The sequence below is a fragment of the Callithrix jacchus genome, chromosome Y (assembly GCF_049354715.1).
Source record: "Callithrix jacchus isolate 240 chromosome Y, calJac240_pri, whole genome shotgun sequence".
NCBI classification, from domain to species: domain Eukaryota; kingdom Metazoa; phylum Chordata; class Mammalia; order Primates; family Cebidae; genus Callithrix; species Callithrix jacchus.
Genome location: NC_133525.1, coordinates 5,470,217 through 5,494,767, shown reverse-complemented (window position 1 = coordinate 5,494,767; position 24,551 = coordinate 5,470,217). Strand labels below are relative to the sequence as shown.

The following is a 24,551-nucleotide window of genomic DNA, read 5'->3' as shown; positions in this document are numbered from 1 at the left end:
CCTTGTGAAAGGGGCGGAGAAGGGGCTGCAGGGGCAAGTAGGGGGAGTTATAGGTTTTCAAGAAGGGCGGCAGTTTTGTGTTGCTCTAGTTAGAAGCGTGCATTGAGGGAGTGCAGGGAGGGAGGGGCCCCCACTTTGCTGAGCAGGAGACTTGGGAGCTTCTTTTGCCCCCACCACTGACCAGGGGGCGAGGAAGTCCTCGTGCAAGGGGCGGAGAATAAGCTGCAGGGGCGAGTCGGGAGGGGATTTGGGGGCTACAGGTTTTCAAGAAGCGCGGCAGTTTTGTGCCACTATAGTTAGGGGCCTCCCTGGGGCGTGCAATTTACGGGGATGCAGACAGGTGGGGGACCCGCACTTTCCTGAGAATGTTGGATTTCTCTTTGCTCCGGGTCGGCGCCCCCTGAGGGTCCTGGAGACGGGCTCGCGGATGTGTGGACTCCACGGTTTGCTGGGAAGGGAGCGGGGTGTCCAGTGCTCCCTCGTCCGCCTCCTTCTCGGTCCCCTCCCCCGGCCCGGCGTTCCCGCCCCTCCTAAGCGCGCCGAGGCCGGGGTGGGGCGGGGCCGGGCGGGCGCGGCCCGGGCTGAGCCTGCGGGGCGGCTCCCCTCACCCGCCCCCTTCGGGTCCTTCCGAGCTCCGCCCTACACGGCCCAGGGGTGCCAGTCTCGCTGCCGCCGCTACCGCCCGCGCGCTGCACTCGGGAGAGCGTCCCTGCGCGCACTGGGCGCACCATGGCCCGCGGGTCCGCGCTGGCGCTGCTGCTGCTCCTCGGCCTGCTCGGCGCTTTGGTGGCCGCCCCGGGTGAGCCAGCGGCGGGATTCGGGTGCGGGGGGGACTCGTGGGGCGCGGGCCGGGCCTGGGGATCCGCTTGCGGGTGCGGAATTGGGGGGCGCCCCGAGGGGACACCGGGACCCCCCTCCCTAACCGCGGCGGGACGCGCTGTGGCCAGGGGGGCCCAGGCATGGAGGAGGCGCCCACTTTCTCCCCAGTTCTCTCCTGGGGCCGGGTGGGAGTCGCATTCCAGAGGGAGAAGGTCAGCGTTTGTTGTCGGAGGCCCAAACTCTTAATTTTGGGGGTGACCTTGGGAGAGGTGGCATTTCATTCTTCCTAATCCCGGCGACTTTCTAACGGATCTCTCTGCCCGTTGGCATCAGCCCCTGACCCCACCCCGCTCTCTCCCCTCGGGGTCTGGGACTTGCGTCTTTAGGCCGCGCGCGGAGGCCGCCCCGGAGTCGCCTCTCGCAGCCACGCCCTGCGTCCCGGGCCTAAATTTGGAATCGCTGGGAGCCCGGAGGATGGGGGGAGGGGAAGGAACAGTTGGAAACAAACTTTGAGCCCTGAAACCGTTCAAAACTCCGGTGTGGATGCAGGCCCCGGGAATTTCTGAAAGAAACGCGTGGTTACCAGATTGTCCATGTGTAGCGCTGGAGAGTTGGGAAAACAGAAAAAGTATCCAGAGACGGGGGAGCCACGGTCACCCTCCCGCGCCCTAAACCGGGCCTCGTTCTGGTTATTATTTTCTGGTGGTTTTCTGTTTCCCTCGCGTCGAAAGGAAAACGGGGACCCCGCTGGGTGTGATGTGCTATCAATTCCACTAGACGGTGCGTTTCTGCCCCTTCCTGTGGGCAGGCTTTTAAGGAGAGCGGCTTGCAGGCAGTGTAGACTTGACCAGCCTTATCAGGGCTGGACAAACTGAGGAATGAGAGGCGGGAACGCCCAGCTCTGGGAGGGCAGAGGAGGCCCGGTTTGTGCCGCGAAATTTCCTGCTGGTGTTCATAGGGTCGCGCTCAGCCCGGAGCTGCGGTGACGAGGCCTGGTCTCTGTTTGTAGGGAGGAGCTGCTAATGGGTTTACACGCTCTTTATTTTATTGTATTTTTTTTGAGACGGAGTTTCGCTCTTGTTACCCATGCTGGAGTGCAATGGCGCGATCTCGGCTCACCGCAACCTCCGCCTCCCGGGTTCAGGCAATTCTCCTTCCTCAGCCTCCCGAGTAGCTGGGACTACAGGCACGCACCACCATGCCCAGCTAATTTTTGTATTTTTAGTAGAGACGGGGTTTCACCATGTTGACCAGGATGGTCTCGATCTCTTGACCTCGTGATCCACCCGCCTCGGCCTCCCAAAGTGCTGGGATTACAGGCTTGAGCCTCCGCGCCCGGCCCGCGCGTCCCGGGTATCCTGGAAATTGCGCTTTCCCTTGGTGGAGCTGACAGTGTGGCTGGCTCCGTTTTGTAAAACTTGGAGGCGTGTACAGCCCGCAGGGAGGTTCCAAAGGCGGCTTCCTGTTTCTCTTTTTTCCTTAGCAGGGAGGGCTCTGCAGGGTTTGATCAGCTGCATCTGCTCCCAAGGCACCTGCAGAAGGGCGTTTTCACTCGTCTCGCTAACGCATGTCTGTCCTTCATGCATTCATTCATTCCCTCCTTTGCAGCTGCCGTGTGCTTGGGGCAGGAAAATATATCCAAAAGAGTTCTGGTGTCTGAAGAATTTAGTTTCCAGGAGAAGAGAGGCATCCAAACAGGCGGACAGGACACACAGGGCGACAAGGACCGCTATGGTTCCATCACGAAATAACTCAGGCGTTCCAAGTGGTGGAGCTTGATGAGGGCCTTGGCTGGGTTTTGAAGACCTGGGGACAGAATTGCCAGCTGGTCCGGCTTTACAGGTCAATGGAGGAGAGAGGGGGCTAAAGCCTTATCTTCTCTGAGCTCACAACAAGGCGTTGCACACTTTTTAATCCCGCAGTAGTGTTCATCTGGAGCTCCCTAGTTTTGGAAGCAGACTGGGCTTAGGAGCCCTGAGACGGCGGAGACTTCGCGTCCGGGGAAGGGTGGCTGCACAGGGGTTGGGTGGGTGGTGAGGGCGGCAGACAGGCAGATAGCAGGGGCCAGTCTGTCCTTCCAATCGCAGAGGAAAGCCGGGCCCTCAGCACTGCTGGATGTCCTTGGGGGACCCTTGTCACCCCCGCTTTCCAGTGCCACCCTACTAGAGATGGAGATGGAAACCCCCTGTCCCGGTCATATTAATACACGTGTTGTTTCATCAGGAAACTTCAACTTTGAGTTGGTGATGCTCAGAACGCACTTTTCCTGCAGCAGTATGCATCGGGCTGCAAAACCCCACGGAGCCTAGGGGGAGGGTCTCTCACAGAGGCCGACAGCCCTGCCTGATCTCAGCGTTTCGGGGAACCAGGCCCGAATGGCAGTTCGGGCTGAGATCAGGCAGGGCTGTCGGCCTCTGTGAGATGGGATGGATGGAGCTGGGGGAAGGCTGCAGAGGAAACAAGGAGGCACCAGCTTTATAGAGAGCAGGACTTCCCAGGGTGACGTTGGCCCTCAGGAGACCCTTTGCCAAGGTTGCAGACAGTTTTTGGTGGCCACCCTGGGGTGGGACCTGCCACCATCCTGCTGTGGAAAAGGCTGCTCAGGGAAGCCTCTCAGAATCCTTTGAGGCCCAGGACAGACCCCAGCACAAGGAACTCATCTGGTGCCAAGTGCCAATTGTGTTGAGGGAAGAAAACCGGGAGGAGGGCTTGGGAGTTATGCCTAGGCACAGATTTAGGGCTGGCTCTGCGGTTGGGAGTGTCCCATCCCTGACAGTAGCGTAGAACACACCCGATGCATCCCTGCTTTCCAGAAAAGGCTTTTTTGACCCCAGCAGGCACAGTGGCCTGGGCAGTTTGAAAAATTCCAAACCCCTACATGGGCCCACATCTGTGGAACAATACCAGGTCTCTTCGGGATTCCCTCACCGCAGCAGAGGAAGCCTGCGCTTCGCTTTCTCAGCCTCTCCGGAGCTCTGTCTCCTGCCCCTGGGTGTGTATGCAGAAGTTATTAGGGGAACGTTGCTGCCTTCTGGGCAGAGGAAGTGGGTTTTATCCTTCAGCGAGTTTGCCTTGATTTTCTGCCAGCTTTTGGCTGTGGTAAAAGTTGATTGTTTTGTATTTAACCTCCTGCTTTAGGTCGGGTGAGGTGGCTCATGCCTGTAATCCCAGCACTTTGGGAGGCCAGGGCCAGTGGGATCACACGAGGCCAAGAGTTCAAGACCGGCCCGGCCAACGTGGGAAACCCAGAGTCTACTAAAATGACAAAAATTAGCCGGGCGTGGCGGTGCACGCCTATAATCCCAGTTACTTGGGAGGCTGAGTCACGAGACTTGCCTGAGCTCGGGAAGCAGAGGTTGCAGTCAGCCGAGATCGTGTCCCTGAACTCCAGCCTGGGCGACACGGAGAGACTCAGTCTCAAAAACAAACAAACAAACAAACAAAAAACCTCCCTGCATTCACTCTTTCTCCTTTCTCTGTCTGTGAGACACAGTTTTCATGTGAGGACAAATACGTGCCTTTACACTTTGGAGGTATTCAAGAACGTGATTTTACATTTGTTTGTTTGTAAGTCACTTTTCTTCTGGAAGGCCCTACGCTGGTTACATGCTGTCATTTAGAAAGAAATGCAGCTCATACGACACTTTCACCAATTGGGCACTTAGGAAGATCCTGGCAGGATTTCATGGATACGGTCTGGAATGCTTTCTAACTTAGGTGTCTTTTCCCCAAGGGAGGTGGACTTCTCACTAGCTACATGGAGCTTGTGGTGCTTTTCAGTCGGGCTGAACGTTTTCAGATCACTCTCCTTACTTTAGGGGAAAAGAATCGTGTCCTTTGTGATTCACAGACATGGTAAGAAATAAGACCTACGTGTCTTTAGGGGTGCAAAGGAAGAAAAGTTCTGTTTTGTTTTTTTATAGATGGAATCTCTGTTGCCCAGGCTGTAGTGCAGTGGCACCATCTCGGCTCACAGTTCAAGCAGTTCTCCTGCCTCAGCCTCCTGGTTAGCTGGGATTACAGGCATGCAATGCCATGTCTGGCTATTTTTTGTATATTTAGTAGAGATGAGGTTTCGCTATGTTGGCCAGGCTGAAAAGTAATTTTGTGAGGTGGAGGTCTCGCTCTGTTGCTCAGACTGGAGAGCAGGGGTTCGACCAGAGCTCACTGCAGCCTCCACCTCCTGAACTCAAACAGTCCTCCCACCTCAGCCTTTGCAGTAGCTGGGACTACAGACACACACCACCATGCCTGGCCAGTTTTACGTTTCTTTGTAGAGACAGGGTCTTGCTATGTTGCCCAGACTGGAAAAAACAATGTTTTTTGGAGACAAGAGCCTGGCTGTGTCACCCAGGCTGGCGTGCAATGAATGGCAGGATCTCCGCTCACTGCAACATCTGCCTCCTGGATTCAGGTGGCTCTCCTGCCTCAGCCAGCCAAATAGCTGGGATTTCAGGTGTGCATCAGCACACCTGGCTAATTTTTGTATTTTTAGTAGAGACGGGGTTTCACCCTGTTGGCCAGCCTGGCCTCGAATTCCTGGCCTCAAGTGATCTGCCCACCTCAGCCTCCCAAAGTTCTGGGATTACACGTGTGAGCCACCTGAAAAATCATTTTTAAAATCAACTGTCCTACATTCTTACTGGGAAGGGACTCCTGTAACCAAAGACAGCTTAACAAGGGGAAAACAAAGCAAACTGTATTGTCATGCGCTTTTCACTGATACATGGCAGGGACCCAGGCATGGGTCGTTTTCAAGGAGGGGGGTTGGAATTCTAGCTGCTCTAGCGTCCTCAGCAAAGAACAGTCCGTTTTTAGAGCATTGGCAAGAGAAAGACAAAGGACTTTTGAGTCTTCGCGGGAGAGAATGAGATGGCAGGGAAGCTTCTTCATTCCGAGTCCTGAGGTTCAGCATCCAGGCTCGTGAGGTTTTATTTTCACCTGTCGTCAGTGGTTCCCCTGCGTTCTCCCTGCTGGGAACGTGGGGTGGGGATTGCTTGTGAACGTGGTCTCCTGGTGCTGCTGTAGCTGCAGGCTGCACACTGTCCAGGGCTTGAGGCTTTGCTGCTGCTGTTTTTTGATTGAATCCTGTCTCTTGGCTGAAACACAGTTATCCACCACCATTTCTAGATACTGTTTGTCCAACAGGTATCTTTCACATCTCTAGAGACCAGAAGGACTTCCTCTTCTTGCATTTTCTGTTGGGTATTCTTTCTTGGCGTGGTTCCTTGGCGAGTTTTGGGGAGATGGCCATGGGCGTGTTTTCGGGTTTGTTTTTAGAATGACTCAGGGTTGCCACCACGCCTCGCCTCATACGGTCTCCTAGTCATCACAAGAACATTTCCCCCAGCAGGAAGCCAGAAACTTTCTTTCTTCTCCCCGGCGAGTCAGATTCAGACCAGCACTTTTCAAGTGGGCTGTGAAAGGACCATGCAGCCACCCGGCTTTGCAAAGAAAGTTCATCCGAGGAGAGGAGAAAATCCGCGTGGGCTGCGTGGAAAGCCTTGCTGAAGAAGCAGGATGGGCAAAGCTTGCTTTCGCGCTGTCTGTCTGGGTGGGCTGGGCTGAGATCGAAACCCTGTTTGTCGCCACAGGCGGCAGCTGGATGAGTTTGAAAGCGGTCGCAAACCCCTTTAAAGCACTTTGCTTTCTCAACTTTTAGAGGTGTTCTAGGCTGGGGCGGGTCCTCTGCTTTTGAGAAGCACCTGTAGGAGTGCTGTGCTGCCGCTTTTCAGGGAGCCAAGCAAAGCGTTTCTCCGAGGGCGCTGTTTAAAAGCTGTTAACAATGTAACTAGGGCCAGGCGAGGTGGCTCACGCCTGTCATCCCAGCACCTTGTGAGGCTGAGGCAGGCAGAGGATGAGGTAAAGGGATCGAGACCAGCCTGGCCAACATGGTGAAACCCCATCTCTACTAAAAATACAAAAATTAGCCAGACATGGTGGCAGGTGCCTGTACTTCCAGCTACTCTGGAGGCTGAGGCAGGAGAATCGCTTGAACCCGGGAGGCAGAGGTTGCAGTGAGCCTAGATGGCGCCACTGCACTCCAGCCTGGTGACAGAGTGAGCCTCCGTCTCAATAATGATAATAATAATAATAATAATGTAATTGGTTGAGCTGACAGTCCTTCCTGAGGAGGTGGCAGACCAGCCAGAGCCGTTACATTGCAGAGACTCTGCAGACATTACTCATGGGACACAGGGCAGCCAGACAAGCCTCTTGTTTGTGTCTGCTTTGCCTGACCCTGCAAAATTATTGTCTAAATACGCCTTGGCAAGCATTGATCCACGAGGGGATGCTGACCAGAAGGAGCCTTCGTATCTGCAGGAAGACGATGGACGGGAATGCTGACAAGAATAAACAGACCGCATTGTCCTTAAGGGCCAAGGGACTTGTGGAGGCATAGAGATTTTATCACTACTGCCGGGTCTCAAAGATTGCCAGTCTGCCTCTCCTGCGGCGGCTGCTAGTTTTCTTCTTCTGCGGGGAGCAGGTTTGCTTCTAAATGTGAATTAACACGGGGCTGTCTTCGATGAATTCAGCACAAAACGTTCTCAGCAGTTGAAGGGACACACACAGAGAGGAAAGTGTCAGGCATTTAATGCAGAGATTCATACCTAGAATAGCAGGACGGGGAAGTTTTGGATGTGGCAAGCAGGAGACAGATATGAACACGTGACTTCTGTGGACCCTGCAGAGGCCATCATGAAGGTAGCGGCCCCACCCTGTGTTGAGGTCTTTACTCAAGAGGCTGTGGTTGTGGTCTAACACAGCATCCAGCAGACACACAACACGGACAGCCACAGCTGTCCACAAGCTCCTTACACACTCTTCATATCATAAATGTATTACTTGGTGGTGGCTTGTAATCTTTTTTTAAATTTTATTTTAAACTTTCCCAGGCTGGAGTGCAGTGGCATGATGGTAGCTCACTGCAAACTTGACCTCCTGGGCTCAGGGGTATCTCTCACCTCAGCCTTTTGAGGAGCTGGGACCACAGGCATGTGCCACACTCAGCTAATTTTTTAAATCTTTTTGTAGAATAGGGGTCTCACTATGTTGTCCAAGCTGGTCTCGAACCCCTGGGCTCAAGCAAATCTCCCACCTCCACCTCCCAAAATGCTGGGGTTGCAGGCGTGAGCCACCATGCTCAGACCACAAAATTATTATTATTTTTTGAGCCAGGATCTTACTCTGTTGCCCAGGCTGGAGTGCAGTGGTATGATCTCAGCTCATAGCAGCCTTGAACCCCCGGTCTCTGAGCCTCTTGTGTGTAGTTAGAGACAGAGTTTCACTCTGTTGTCCAGGCTAGTGGGCATATTTTAATATTTTAATCCTACAGAGTGCAGGCTAAGAATACACCGGCATCTGTGGTGCCCGTCCCTCCTGCATTCCTGATTTCTGGGTGACGGTTTCAGATGCAGACCTGCTTGACCCCCATCCATTGGCTCTTGCTGACCTAGAGCCAAGGTTCTCAGCTTTGGCCCCGTTGCAGGAAGCTTGGAAAAGTCACTCTTGCCCAGGACTTTCTGGGTAGCCTGCTTTATAGACGTGTTATGTGTTTTTATTTTTAATTTTTTGAGGCAATATTTTGCTCTGTCACTCAGACTGGAGTGCAGCGGTGTAGTCATGGCTCACCGCAGCCTCAACCTCCTGGGTTCAAGCAGTCCTCACACCTCAGCCTCTCAAGTAGCTGGGACCACAGGCATGCCTCACCATACCAGCTAGTTTTTTTTTTTTTTTTTGTAGAGACAGGGTGTTTCTCTGTTGCCCAGGCTAGTCTTGAACTACTGGACTCAAGCCTTCCACCTGCCTTGGCCTTGCAAAGTGTTGGGTTTATAGGCGGGAGCCACTGCACCCTGCTATTAGGAATTTTAAAAGCCCTGCAGAGGTTCTGCGTGGCTGAGTTGTCAAACACCGCTGAATTGTTATTCTACCGGATGTTCTGCTCATCCCCTCCTACCTGTGACTTCCCATGACTGGTTCTCGAATGTGAATGTCTGTGCTGTGGACTACATTTTTCAAAGAGCATTCAGTTTGTTCTCTTCAGCAAGCCCTTAAGATGTATCTCATGGGCTTTTTGTAGATAAAGATGCTGGTGTTAGAGAGTTCAGGAGCTTACTGGTGATCTCATGATCAGCGTGGGGAAAAATGCTCATGGACATGAGTCCATCCATCCACCCACCCATCCACCCACCAACTCACCCACCCAGCTGTCCACCCACCCATTTATCCATCCATCCATCCATCCATCCATCCATCCATCCATCCATCCATCCATCGGTCCGTCCGTCCGTCTATCTATCCATCCATCAACCCACTGGGCATAGGGGCTGCTGGGCTTGGGAGTTGGTAGCTTCATGTGCAGGGTAAACAGACCTGCCTTCACCACTTGTGTGACTTGAAAGGGAGGAGAATGTCCTGAATCACCAATGGGCATTTTTATATGGAAGAAAACTCCCTTGAGTCTTGTCTCAGACCAGTCACTAAGGCCTCTCCGGCTCCTCAGGGTCTCTGCGTTCTAGGTGTCCATATGTCCTTCCAACCATTTACCCATTCGTTCATGCATGCATGCATGCATGTATGCATCCATCCATCCATTTATCTATTCACCCATCAATCCATCCTGCCATTCACTTACTCATCAATTCATTCATCGATGCATGCATCCATCCAACCTCCATTCATTTATGTATCCATTCATGCACCTGTCCATCCATCCATCCTCCATCCATCCTCCCATTGATTTACCCATCCATTCATGCATCTGTTCATCAGTCCATCCATTCATTTACCCCTCTTTCCATCCACACCTACATCCATCTATTCATCCATCCTTTTAGTTCATCCAGCCACTCATCAATTGATACAGTCATCTATCCATCACTCATCTATCCATCCATTCACCCATTCATCAGTTTATCCATCCACCCATCCATTCACCCATTTATCCATCCATCCACTTATCTATTCATTCATCCATCTATCCATCCATCCACCTACCTACCAATCCATCCATCCACCTGCCATCTATACACCCGACCATCCATTTACCTATCCAACCATACTTCCATCCATCTACCCACCCACTCACCCACTCAACTGCCCGTCCATCTTTTTATTCATCCATTCATGTATCCACCCATCCACCTATCCATCCATCCATCCATCCATCCATCCATCCATCCACCTATCCATCTATTTATTCACCTATCCATCTTTTAATCCATCTACCCATCTATCCACCTATCTATCCATCCATCCATCCATTCACCTACATACTCACCCACCCACTCATTAGTCCACCCAACCATCCATCCACCTAGCCACCATCCATCCCATCACTGCCCATCCTTCCACTCATCCAGCCAATTACCCATCCATCCACCCAGCTATCCACCCAACTATCCACCTACTCACAAATTTATCCACCCATCCACCTATCCATCCATCCATCCATCCACCTATCCATCTATGTATTCACCTATCCATCTTTTAATCCATCTACCCATCTATCCACCTATCTATCCATCCATCCATCCATTCACCTACATACTCACCCACCCACTCATTAGTCCACCCAACCATCCATCCACCTAACCACCATCCATCCCATCACTGCCCATCCTTCCACTCATCCAGCCAATTACCCATCCATCCACCCAGCTATCCACTCAACTATCCACCTACTCACTAATTTATCCACTCACCCACCCATGCATCCATGCATCCATGCATCCATCCATCCATCCATGCATCCATCCACACACACACCCACCCACCCATGCATCCACACACCCACCGCCACACCCATCTATGCACCCTCCCACCCATCCATCCACGCACCCTCCCACCCATCCATCCATGCACCCTCCCACCCACCCTTCCATCCATGCACCCACCCATCCATCCACGTACCTGCCATTCATGCTCCCTCCCAGTCCTTGGCTCTCTTGTGTATTCCTTTAGCCAACATAGGTTGAAGTTAAATGCTACCTGTGTTCTTGGTGCTGTTTGCTGTGGGCACAGAGAAGACATACCTGGTCCCTGTTCTGTGTTCTCTGCCTGGGCAGTAACGACCAGGGTATCAATTTGGGCATGGAAGCCCTGGCGGTCTGGAAGCACAGAGCAGGGACCACACTCGCTCAGGGCATCAGAGAGAGTTCTCCCAGGAGGGGCCCTCCCTGGACGCTAAGCTTCCAAGAATGAGCAGAGGAAGACAGACGTAAGGAAGAGGAAGACTGTCTCACCCTGTAGAGAAGCAGTAAGTGAGGGTGGGGAGGCTGCAGTTCATCTCGGACTATAGGAGCTGCAGAGCCGTATCATGGCTGCTTCTGTTGCCGCTGCCAAGGAGTGCAGATGTAAGTTCCCCTGAAGGGTTTGATGCAGACAGCTCTGCAGGGACACTTAACCTGCTGAAGGCCCCTCTTTGGGTAATAGCATGGAGAACAGGTTGGAGGGGCCGGCGCTATTTTTAGCAGAGCGTGGGTAAGTCAGCAGAGGTAGAAGAGAAGTTACAAGCCCTCTTAAGACATACTAAGGAGGTAAGAATCTGTAACAGGTGCCTCCTGCGGAGTCGATCACACGTTTGCATCACATGGGTAGGCTTTAACATATAGACACCTGCGTCTCACCTCGGAAAGTTTCTGATTTAATTGGCCCGGGCATCAGGACTTAGGAAAACCCCTCAGATGTGTGTCATTTGCTGCTGGAGTTGAGAACTGGAGACTGCAGCTGTGCTCCTTAAACTGCAAAGCCCTTACAAATCGCCTCTTACAAATGCTTGTGAGAAAGAATGTGGGTTGGCCAGGGAAGAGGATCACAGAGGACTTCCTGGAGAAGGTGACATTCTGCCACAGCCTTGAGGGGTGAATAGAAGTTTTCCCGGTTCAGAAAGAAGGGATACGCTTTCATGGCCTGATAGAGGATGCAATGAGGCAGATGAGGGGCCCAAATTCTGTGACCCTTCCCTCCCCCGACTAGGACACCCCTGTATCAGTCCCATGGTGTAACAACCTAATTCACAGGATATTGCAAGGGTGAGGGATTTTAAATTTTCTGAGAAAGACAATGATATATTTTGGACACCATGACAAACACTCTTATTGTTTTAATCTGTGTACACACAACCTTCATCGTTCAAGGATTCTGTATTTGTGAACTTGCCCCCTTGCTAAAATGCATGTGTAATCCTCTGATCAATATTCCCGGCACGTAATTTTTTTTTTTATTTGGAACTTTCATTTTTGATTCGGGGATACACGTGAGAGTTTCTTACATAGGTAGACACATGTCACGAGGGTTTGCTGTGCAGATTATTTCATCACCGTGGTATAGAGCCCAGACCCAGTCGTTACCTTTCTGTTTCTCTCCTTACACCCGGCATGTTTTCTACATACACAGAACAGCAGAAAAACTGAAGTTCTTTTTTGTTTCTTTTTCTGAGACGGAGTCTCACTCTGTCAGCCAGGACAGAGCTGGAGTGCAGTGGCATGATCTCAGCTCACTGTAACCTCCGCCTCCTGGGTTCAAGCGATTCTCCTGCCTCAGCTTCCCAAGTAGCTGGGATGACAGGTGCCTGGGTAATTGTTTGTGTTTTTAGAAGGGAGAGAGTTTCGTCATGTTGGCCAGGGTAATCTCAAACTCCCGGACTTAGGTGATCCACCTGCCTCGGCTTCCCAAAGTGCTGGGATTACAGGCGTGAGCCGCCACGCCTGGCCAGAATTGAGCTTCTCAATACCCCGTGTTCTCAGTTGAAGTTCAACAAAGCATAACACTCACTGCCTTCTTGTGCCACCGCATACGGTCAACAGGGTTCTCTTCAAGGTCTACTCGAGTGCTGGGTTTTGTGTTTTCCCGCTTTTTGTCAGAGAATTTGCGCTTTCAAATATCCCCAGGTCTTTGCTGAGGTGGTACCTCACGTCCCTAAGTATGGGGAAGCTAGGATGCTCTCCTGCGGAAATACACACCTGATGAGCTTCATTTAGGCACAAGTTTCAGTGCTATCAGCTTCAAGACCAATGTGAGTGACTCCACGATGTGTATTCACTACGGTGTCTTCAAACAGAAACCCACGCAAGACGGGCTTAGGTGTTGATGGGTTGATGACCTCTGGGAAGCTAGCCCGGTCTTTCCCTAGGAGCAATGGTTTGCTGTGCGCTAATTCAGTGTTCGCCGAGACTTCGTGAAATGTCACTGCTTTGAATAACAAAGCCGTAATGAACAATCTGAGCTGCTTTGTGTGTGTCTGTGTGTCTCTGTGTGTGCCTGTGTGTCTGTGTCTCTGTGAGTACGTGTGTCTGTATGTGTCTCTGTGTGTGTCTGTGTGTCTGTGTTTCTGTGTGTGTATGCCTGTCTGTGTATCTGTGTATATGCCTGTGTGTGTGTGTGCCTGTGTGTGTCTGTGTATGTCTGTGAGTGTGCCTCTGTGTCTGTGTGTGTTTGTGTCAGTATGTGTCTGTGTGTGTTACTGTGCGTGTGTGTCTCTGTGCGTGTGTGTCTGTATGTGTGACTGTGTGTGTGTGCCTGTGTGTCTCTGTCTGTGTGTGTGTTTGTGTGTGCCTGTGTCTGTGTATGTGTGTGCCTGTGTCTCTGTGTATGTGTCTGTGTGTCTGTGTTTGTGTCTGTGTGTCTGCCTGTGTGTCTGTGTTTGTGTCTGTGTCTCTGTGTGTGTGTATGTGTGTCAGTATGTCTCTGTGTGTTACTGTGTATATCTGTGTGTCCGTGTTTCTATGTATGTGTCTGTGTGTGTTTGTATATGTGCCTGTGTGTCTGTGTCTGTATGTCTGTGTGTGTGTTTCTGTGTGTGTGCCTGTATGTTTGTGTCTGTGTTTCTGCATGTATGTGCCTGTTTATCTGTATGTGTGCCTGTGTGTCCGTGTGTGTGTGTGTGCCTGTGTCTCTGTATGTGTCCTGTGTGTCTCTGCATGTGTCTGTGTATGTCTGTGTCTGTGAGTGTGCCTGTGTCTCTGTGTGTGTGTCAGTATGTGTCTCTGTGTGTGTTACTGTGCGCGTGTGTCTTTCTGTGTGTGTTTGTCTATGTGTGTGTCTGTATGTCTGACTGTGTGTTTGTGTGTCTGTGTGTGTGCCTGTGTGTCTGTTTCTGTGTATCTGTGCCTCTGCCTGTGTATGTGTGTGCCTGTGTGTCTGTGTGTGCCTGTGTGTGTGTCTCTGTGTGTGTCTGTCTCTGTATGTGTCTGTATGTGTCTCTGTGTTACTGAGTGTGTGTGTCTGTGTGTGTTTGTGTGTGTGTCTGTGTTTGTGTGTTCCTGTGTCTATGTCTGTTTCTGGTGTGTGCCTGTGTGTCTGTGTTTCTCTGTGTGTGTGCCTATGTGTGTATCTTTGTGTGTGCCTGTGTGTCTGTGTATGTGTGTGTGCCTGTGTGTTTGTGTGTGTGTGTCTGTGTATGTCTGTGAGTATGCCTCTGTGTCTGTATGTGTGTCTATGTATCGTGTGTGTGTGTGTGTGTGTGTGTGTGTGTTGGCCTTGCATCATTTTACAGAGACACCAAGGGCTCTGCAAAGGGCTAACAGTTGGGACCGGGACCGGTGGAGGAGGGGTTATTTGGAGCTATTCCCAACCAACAGGGCAGAGACCAGTGTGAGACACCAGCTGGGAAGTGGCTGGGGATGAGGCTGGAAAAAGTGCTGAGGACTCTAAGTCAGTTTCCCGTTTCCACATTAGCCTTGGGAGGTAATGACTCAGTTTCCTGTAGGGACGTGACCTGGAGCTAGCATCTGCCTGCGGAAGGGGTGACAGGGACAGAGAGTGGGGAACCCCGGGTAGCCCTGCCTTGCTGTCCTCTGAGCCCCAAAACTCCTGAAGGTAGAGTCCTTCAGCATCACCCTGAAGTTTGTTAAAAATGCAGGTTCGGCCGGGCACAGTGACTCATGCCGGTAATCCTGGCACTTTGGGAGGCAGAGGTGGGTGGATCATGAGGTCAGGAGATCGAGACCATCCTGGCCAACATGGTGAAACCCCGTGTCTACTAAAATACACACACACAGAAGTCAGCCGGGTGTGCTGGAGTTGCCTGTACTCTCAGTTACTCAGGAGGCTGAGGCAGGGGAATACCTTGAACCCGGGAGACAGAAGTTTCAGTGAGCAGAGATCGTGCCAGTATACTCCAGCCTGGGGACAGAGCAAGACTCTGTCTCAAAAAAGAAAAAATATGCAGACTCATGAGCCTCACCCCAGACCACAAAATCAAAATGTCTGGGGCTGAGACCCGGGGTTCCTTATCTCCCCAAGCCCCTCGCTGGGAGATTCTGAGAGCCGCTGGTGTGAGACGTGCTGAGCCCAGACCCAACCTTCATACCATTCTCTGGCTTTATGTAAAACTTGGCACAGCTCAGGGGACGGTCCCAGAGTGATGGCAGGAGAACAAAAGAAAGCTTCCCACTTCTTACCTAACGTGTAGTAAAATTACAGAAAAGAGCTTAGCTTGTTACATCACCTCTGCACCCTCGTGCTGTCATCACAGGATGAAGCCAAGATGTGACCTTGGGCCACCTCAGACAAGGAATTATAATCAATTTAACCATGTACACACACAGAAACACACGCACACACAGAAATATATACATATAAAAGGCATGCTCAGCCCAGCCCAAACAAAACTCCTACCTGGAGGAGTTTTGAGGCTCTCTCTATATATATATGTTTTTGAAACACACACACACACACACACACACACACACACACACACACACACAGAAATAAATACATGTAAAAGGCATGCTCAGCCCAGCCCAAACAAAACTCTTTCCTTCAGGAGTTTTGAGGCTCAAAATATATATGTTTTTGAAATACATACACACACACGCGCGCGCGCGCGCGCACACACACACACACACATGCAGGTGGTTAAACTGCATATAATTCCACAAATAACTGTAACGTATATATATTTCTGAATATATGTATGTTTCCAATTATATATATATTTCAGAATGTATATATACACATACACACACACACACACACACTTTTCTTTTGAGACAGTCTTGTTCTGTCACCCAGGCTGGAGTGCAGTGGCGCAATGTCAGCTCACTGTAACCTCCACCTGCCGAGTTCAAGAGATTCTCCTGCCTCAGGCTCCTGAGTGGCTGGGACTACAGGCACACGCCACCATGCTCAGCTAATTTAGTAGAGAAGGGGTTTTGCCATTTTGGCCAGGCTGGTCTCCAACTCCTGACCTCAATGATCTGCCTGCCTCAATCTCCCAAAGCGCTGGGATTACAGGCGTGAGCCACCACATTCTGCCTATTTTTTTGAGGCAGGGTCTCTCTCTGTTTTACAGGCTGGAGCACTGTGGCACAATCTCAGCTCCCTGCAACCTTAACCTCCCCAGACTCAGGCCATCCTCCCACCTCAGCCTCCCAAGTAGCCGGGACCATGGTGTGCACCACCACACCTGTCTAATTTTTGCATTTTTTTTTTTTTTTGTAAAGACGGGGTTTCATCGTGTCGCCCAGGCTGATCTTGAACTCCTAGGCTCAAGCGATCCTCCCTCCTCGGCCTTTCAAAGTGTTGGGATTATAAGTGTGAGCCATGGTGCCTGGGCACCTGTATATAGTTTTCAAGCTTGTAAGACAGAGAGGCGAGTTTAACTACGGCTAGAGACACAAAGCCCATTCCTATGTGTAGTTCACAGGCAGAGAAAGTTTCCAGAGCCCAGGGGCCACTGCCAGCCCCTGCTTTCATGCCTTTCCCTGGCATGAACAGTCTGTGTGTGACTCAGCGGCCACATCTAAAGTGTAGGCTGTTGGGTGCATGTGGAATTCCTTGCTCTCGTCCCTGATCTGTTGCAGCGATTACGTCGTGTTTTCTATACTCAGTTATTCAGTTGCTGGCACAAGTCCACTTACTGACAGGATGCTGGAGGCAGCCCTGGGGTAGTTCTGCAACTATGGTGCTCTGGTGTATTTCAGAAACTATTTATGACACCAAAGATCTAGGAGCCAGATTTATTTTAATGATGTGTTTATTTCTTTTAATTGACAAATACACATTGTATCTATGCAGTGGCACGTGGTGTCTTGATGTACATGCATTCATGGTGGAATGGTTTTAAATATGCATGACCTCACAGACTTTGCAGGATTTTGTGTGTGTGTGTGTGTGTGTGTGTGTGTGTGTGTGTGTGGTGAGAACACTCACGAATGGACTCCTGGTCATTTGCAAATACTCCAGGCGCTGGTGATAACTGCAGTCACCATGGTGTGTCTGAGCTGCCCTGAAGTTACTTCTGTCTCCTGGAAACTGTATCCTGTGACCAGTCATCTCCCCGGTGACACATCTTGAAAAAGAGGACAGCACTTCCAGAGCAATTGCGTTTTTAGCAACAGAAAAATAAGGGTGTTTCAACCAGTTGAATAAAATGTAAGAAATGTATCAACTGCCTGCTGCTATTCCCACATGAGACTTCTGCTGCTCCATCCGGTGTGCAGGCATTTTCTTTTTTCTTTTCTTTTTTGCTTTTGAGACGGAGTCTCACTCTGCCGCCCAGGCTGGAGTGCAGCGGCTCAATCTCGGCTCACTACAACCTTCGCCTCCCAGGTTCCAGCTATTCCCCTGCCTCAGTCTCCCAAGTAGCTGGGTCTGCAGGCGCTCACCACCATGGCCAGCTGATTTTTTCTTTGACACAGAGTCTCGCTCTGTTGCCCAGGCTGGAGTGCAGTGGCACAATCTCGGCTCACTACAGCCTCCGCCTTCCAGGTTCAAGCTGATTTTCCTGCCTCAGCCTCCTGAGTAGCTGACATTACAGGTGCCTGTCACTATGCTCAGCTGATTTTTGTTTTTTGTTGTGGTTTGTTTGTTTTAGTAGAGGTGGGGTTTCACCATGTTGGCTGAGCTGGTCACGAACTCCTGACTTCCGGAGACCCAACCAACTCCTCAGCATCCTGAAGTGCTGGGATTATAGGCAGGAGCCACTGTGCCCAGTCCCCCTTCTCCCCTTGTATATTTTAGTAGAAATGGGGTTTCACCACATTGTCCAGGCTGGTCTGGAACTCTTGACCTTGTGATCTGCCTGCCTCAGCCTCCCAAAGTGCTGAGATAACAATCTTGACTGACTGCGCCTGGCATGTGGAGGCATTTTCTCTTTCACTGTTCTGAGCTTTCCTTGTACTGCAATTATCTTTAGGTTGGGGCCCCTTCCAGAGGCCTCCCAAACCTAGAATGAAAGGGGCAGACTATGTGACTGGTTCCACCCCACCTCCAAAAAAACACACCACCAAAAAAACTCTTTGCCTGGCATCAAAGCACACTGCAGTGAGTGAAGAGCACAGATGTGCCCTCTGCACCTCCTCCTCCTTCTTTTCTAGAACGTTCAGAAAGTTTCCGTGTTTAGTGGGCTTTGGAAAAGGGTGTGGAAAACCAGCAGGGGCAGGTGAGGATGGAAGTGGTCATCAGCAGGTGCGGGCATCCAGAGTGATGCTGGGGCTGAGCGAACTGGACGCTGGCCAGTGTCGGGGAGTGAACAGGACATTTCCGTCAGGGGCACCCAGGCCAGTGGTGGTGGGGTGTACATCCTCCCACCATTAATGCAGAATGAATGTTACTATGGAGAAGCCTGCAGGCACCCAGAGAGCACTGGTAAATGACGTCATTGGCTATGCTGTTCCTGTGTAATGATTATGTTCTTATGAAAACCCAAAAGTGGGAGGAATCTTGGAACCGCCTTATTTTTATTTTTATGTGGAACATGTGAATGGTGTCACGATAGGGTTTAAGAGAATGCAAGTGTCCGGGCGCAATGACTAACGCCTGGAATCGCAACACTTTGGGAGGTCGAGTCAGACAGATCACTTGAGGTCAGGAGTTTGAGGCCAGCCTGGCCAACATGATGAAACCCCGACTCTACTAAAAATACAAAAATTAGCCGGGCATGGTCGTGGTGCCTGCCTGTAGTCCCAGTTACTCGGGAGGCTGAGGCAGGAGAATCCCTTGAACCCCAGGGGCAGAGGTTGCAGTGAGTTGAGATTGTGCCACTGTACTCTAGCCCTGGCAACAGAGCAAGACTCTGCCTCTAAAGGGAAGGGAAGGGGAGGGGAGGGGAGGGGAAGGAAGGGGAGGGGAGGGGAGGAGGAGAAAGGAGAGGAGGGGGAGAGGAGAGGAGGGGAGAGGAGAGGAGGTGAGAGAGGAGAGGCGGGAGAGGGGAGGGTAAAGAGGAGGAAGGGAGGGGAGGGGAGAGGGAGAGGAGGAGAGGACGGGAGAGGAGTGAAGGGGAAGAGAAGAGGTGAGGGGAGGATGAGAGAAGGGAGAGGGAAAGGTAGTAGAGGGGAATCCAGATACTGGAGGGGAGGAGAGGGGAGGGAGGGGAGGGGAGAGGTAGAGAGGAGATTAGCAGGTGGAGGAGAGGAGAGGGAGACAGAAGGGGAGAGAGGAGGGGAGGAGAGGGGAGAGGAGAGGAGGGGAGAGGTGAGGAGAGGTGGAGAGGGGAGAGATGGGAGGGTAAAGAGGAGGAAGGGAGGGAGGGGAGAGGAAGAGGAGGAGTGGAGGGGAAGAGAGGAGGTGAAGGGAGGATGAGAGAAGGGAGAGGGGAAGGTAGGGGAGGGGAATTCAGATACTGGAGGGGAGGAGAGGGGAGGGGAGAGGGAGAGAGGAGGAAGGGAGAGGGAGAGAGGAGGAGGGGAAGGGGAGAAAAGGGAAGGGGAGGTAGATGGGGAGAAGAGGCAAGAAAGGAGGGGAGGGGAGTGGGGGGAGGGAGAGGGGAAGTTAGGGGAGGGGAGGGGAGAGAGGAGGAGAGGAGGGGAGTGGAAGGGAGGGGAGAGGGAGAGAGGAGGAGAGGAGGGGAGTGGAAGGGAGGGGAGAGGGAGAGAGGGAGAGAGGGGAGTCCAGGTAGTAGAGGGGAGGGGAGGGGAGGGGATGGATGGGATGGGATCGGATCCAGGTAAGGCCTCTCTGAGTTTGCCCAGGTGGAGCGCCTTCCTGCCATCGCCAGGGTGGAGGGCATTTGTACTTTGTACAAGCCCTGCTCACCTTGCGCAGGAGCTCAAATGCACCACATGGCCTTGGGGACTTCATTGTGGGTCCCTCCTGCGTTTCAAGTTGGCTGGCTGATGTGAAGTGAAAAACACGGTTTGAGTCAGTAGAAAGTGTGTTCTCAGGGTGACTCATGACATCTGTGGTCCGTTCCACCTTGTGCTGATGAGTTTCCTGGCCTTGTCCCGGAAACATCTGGAGCTTTGAGTGGGCCTGTTAGAAACCTCAGTGGAGGTCGGGGCTTCTGCTGACGGTGTGGTCTCTTCGAAAGTTTGCAGAGAAGCTGAACATTCCATGCAGGCACCTGTGTTCTCTCCCAGGCTCCCTCTTCTGAGGGCCTGCTTGCAGCTCCTGCTGGGTGGGTTTTGCTGCTCTTTTTTTTCACATCTGTGGACCCTGGAGGTCAGTTTCAGGAGTGAAAAGGGAAGTAGGGGGCCCACAATTTCCTGCCCACCACCCAAAAACCCAGGGAATGTGATGAATTGGAAGATGAGGCCTTCGAAATGAAGAGAGCAGTGGACTTTGTGACGGGATGGAAGATTCATTTAGAGAGGTTCGTTTACTCACTGTTGGGATCATTGACTGGGTTTGCTTCCCCGTGAGGCTTCAAGCCCATAGCACGTGTATCTGCATCCATTTATACACACCTGGGAGACTGCATCCCTCACACACCTGGGGGAGTCCATTCCTCACACACCTGGGGGAGTCCATCCCTCACACACCTGGGAGACTGCATCACTCACACACCTGGGGGAGTCCATCCCTCACACACCTGGGGGAGTCCATTCCTCACACACCTGGGAGACTGCATCCCTCACACCTGGGGGAGTCCATTCCTCAAACACCTGGGAGACTGCATCACTCACACACCTGGGGAGTCCATCCCTCACACACCTGGGGAACGCCATCCCTTACACACCTGGGAGACTGCATCTCTCACACACCTGGAGGCATCCATCCCTCACACAACTGGGGGAGTCCACCCCTCACTCACCTGAAAGACTGCATCACTCACACACCTGGGGGAGTCCATCCCCCACACACCTAAGGTATTCTATCCCTCACACACCTGGGGACTCCATCCCTCACACACAACTGGGGGAGTCCATCCCCCACACACCGGGGGGACTCCATCCCTCATACACCTGGGGGACTGCATCACTCACACACCTGGGGGAGTCCATCCCTCACACACACACCTGGAAGATTAGCCTCAGAGGTGTCTGCAGCACCAGAGTCCAGCAGGGAGTGACTGCCTCAGTATAAGTGATAAAGGCCTCTATGTGAAATCGAGAGCTTCTCCCCTCTTTTTCTTCCCTACTCTCTATCACATGGCATTTGGGGAGCTGTCTTAAGTGTTTCTCAGTCCAGGAGAAAACTGTGAGGGTGGAACTCTGGGGAAAGGAGGCGTTGCAGGCAGCGGAGGGCCTGCCCCAGCTGTGGGAGATGGAGTCTGAGGTCGAGGGCCCGAGGTTCCTGATAGAGTGCTTGGGCTTGTCTCTCCTGTGGTGACCTTGTCCTTCAGCCATCCTGGAGTGAAGCCAGCCCACAGATAAGACTGGGAGACAAGCTCCTGCTGCGGGACTCGGGGAGTTCTTCAGGGACAGGGGCTGAGGGCAGACGGCGGGAGAAGGGGCGGAGGCTGGGAGGGCACACTGTGTCCTTTGCCATGCACTACCAGACTTGTCTTGGACCCTGTTGGCTGAGCATAGGGTCCAGGGAGCAGTGGGTTTGGGCATGCGGTGGTGACATCAGCCGTAGTCCTGAAGCACTGGGAAAGCTGGCAGTGCAGACTTGTGTGGGGGTGATGCTGGTGCTGGCAGGGCCTGTACCCTCCCCTGCTAGTGGGTTTGTGTGACAGCCATGGAAGAGGGGTTGGGGTCAGTGGAAGGAACACTAAGTGGGCCTGGGAGTCCTCACTGTGGGTGCAGCCTCACTGTGGGAGGGCAGGTGGAGCAGGGAAAGAAGGGAGCTTCCCAGTGATACCGGGTTCCAGGTCAGTGGCTATGAGCAGGATGGGAAGTCATGTGGAGGACGAGGCCGGTGGATTCGGGTGATGACGGAGGAGGATGGGAGGGGCAAGCTGGGCCAGGGAGGTGGCGGGCCATGGAGACAGTGTCATCAAGCAGACGGACAGACACAGGTGTGCATGCACACATACACAGGCATGCACATAGATGCACACTCATGCAGTGCATATACACGTGCGTGCACATACAGCAAGCCACACATACACAGACACACAAGATGCACACATGTAATGTAATTCACGTGCATGTACACGTGTGCATTCACACAGCAAGCCCCACGTGCACACATGAGCACACATGAAAACACAAACACATGCACATACTCCCGTAATGCACAGGCAGGCACATATATGCATGCACACTGCTGAGGATATTTCTCACACATGCACACAAGCACACAGGTGCACATACACACATGAACGAATGCACACATACATTCATGCAGTGCATTTGCACACATACGTGTGCAAACAGGTGTGCATTCAGCACACTCATGGGCGCACATGAACATGTACACACGTGTGCACATACATGCAATGCACACACATATATGCATGAACACATATGTGCCCATACCACACACCCACACATGCCCACCTGAGCACACACATGTGTTCACACACAGAAACCACATGAACACATAAGCATGCATCTATGAAATACACGTGCACACATGAGCACCTCCTTACGACATGTGGTCACACATGCAATGCACATACAGACACATAGGTATGCACATGTGTGTGCCCACACCACACACTCATGCATACACACATGGACACACACATTCCTGCACACACAGAAACCACATGAATGCATAAGCATGCATCTGTGAAATACACGTGCACACACAATCACATCCACACGTGCACATGCACGTACACAGACATGCACACATACACCCAGGGCCTGCGTTGGAAAATTTGAAAATGTGGCTTGGTTGCAAAGAGCACATGAGGAGCTGGTGAAGCCAGAGGCTGGCCAGCAAGAAGCATGGATGGAAAGCCCAAGGTGGTTGGGGGAGGATTGGAGACATCTGGGTGGGCAAAACCTGCCCCCTTCCCCCAGCACACCCCCCTGCATCCCCTTCCAAGGCCCAGGGACAGATGCAAAGACTCAGCAAACCAGGAGCCCTTTCCTGCCCGAGGGGAAGCGTCGAGATCATGCTTTGTTTCCCTGGTGCCCTGCGATTTTGTACCTGACACACCCTTTCGGTGGAAATGTGTAGCCATCCTCAGGCTTGGACTGCGTATTCTGTGTCAGGCAGCTGGGCATGGATGGCAGTGAAGGGGGTGGGAGGGAGCCTGAGAGGAGAGGTCCTGCTTTGACCACCGTCTTCCGGCCGTGGGGCATCCTGGGGAATGAAGGCCACCTCCTGATACCTGAGTTTCTTGGGTTCTGCTGTGAGTGAGAGAAGAAGTCAGAACGATGGTATTCTTTTTTTAACTTTTTTTTTTTTTTTTAAGACAGAGTCTCACTCTGTTGCCCAAGCTGGAGTGCAGTGGGGGCGTGATCTCAGCTCACTGCAACCTCCATCCCTTGGGTTCAAGAGATTCTCCTGCCTCAGCCTCCTGAGTAGCTGGGATTACAGGCGCCTACCACTGTGCCTGGTTAATTTTTGTATTTTTAGTAGAGACGGGGTTTCAACATCTCGGCCAGGCTGGTCTTGAACACCTGGCCTCATGATCTGCCTGCCTCAGCCTCCTACAGAACTGGGATTATGTGCATGAGGCACTGCACCTGGCCTTTTTTTTTTTTTTTTTTAATTATACTTTACGTTCTGGGGTACATGTGCATATAGTGCAGGATTGTTACATAGGTATACACGTGCCATGGTGGTTTGCTGCCTCAATTGACCCATCATCTACGTTAGACATTTCTCCTAATACTCTCCCTCCCCGATTCCCCCACCCCCTGCTATCTCTCCCCTAGCCCCCCAAACCCCAACAGGCCCCTGTGTGTGATGTTTCCCCTCCCTGTGTCCGTGTATTCTCGTTGTTGAACACCCACTTATGAGTGAGAACATGAGGCATTTGGTTTTCTGTTGTTGTGTCCGTTTGCTGAGAATGATGGTTTCCAGCTTCATCCATGTCCCTGCAAAGGACATGAACTCATCCTTTTTTATGGCTGCATAGTATTCCCTGGTGTTCGTGTGCCACACTTTCTTTACCTGTGGTCTTAGAAACCTTCCAAGGAATGTGTCTCCCTTCCCCTTGACTACTGTTTTCTGAGTATTTCCTGAAGTTTTCGAGGATGAGTCACTTGAAGGGGATTGTCCTATTTTGCTTTGTTTTGTTTCTTTAGCGATGGTGTCTGTGATCATCTTCTCTTTATGAGGGTGAAATTACAGAAGTAAGAAGGATGATACATTAAAAAAATATTTGTATTTCACTTTCACAAGTGTGGGCTTTTTGTTTGTTTGTTTTTGTCATTGCTGCTGCTTTTTTTTTAAAGCATTCTGAGGGTTCTCTCTGTTTATTACTAAGTCCTCCTATCTTTCTAAAGAGCTCATCTTTCTAAAGAATATGTTATCTACTCTTGGAATCTCTTTGTTGGGTGGAGAGGGTGGGGACCCACCGTCACTTGCTGGTAATACCGGTAAGGTTAAGAAGTCATGCCTACCGCTGAGGCAGTAACAGAGGTAAACCTTCAAGGCAGCTCATAGTTCTGTCATTTCTGGAGAAGAGAGTTTCAAGGAAATAGAAACAGTTAGGAATT

The 24,551-nt window shown here is 51.8% G+C and overlaps 1 protein-coding gene across 18 annotated transcripts in view; it reads left to right on the top strand.

The window, feature by feature from the left end:
* The first annotated feature begins 412 nt into the window (after positions 1–412).
* LOC118150887 (uncharacterized) overlaps positions 413–24,551 on the top strand; it is an 88,459-nt gene continuing 64,320 nt past the window's right edge. For all 18 annotated transcript variants that reach the window (XR_013531856.1, XR_013531855.1, XR_013531852.1 and 15 more), the window contains exon 1: positions 413–799. Coding sequence is in view for 12 of the 18 variants with exons in the window: in XM_078364435.1 (XP_078220561.1) it covers positions 428–799 (372 nt within the window). In the remaining 6 variants the exon portion in view is untranslated. The remainder of the gene's footprint in view (positions 800–24,551) is intronic.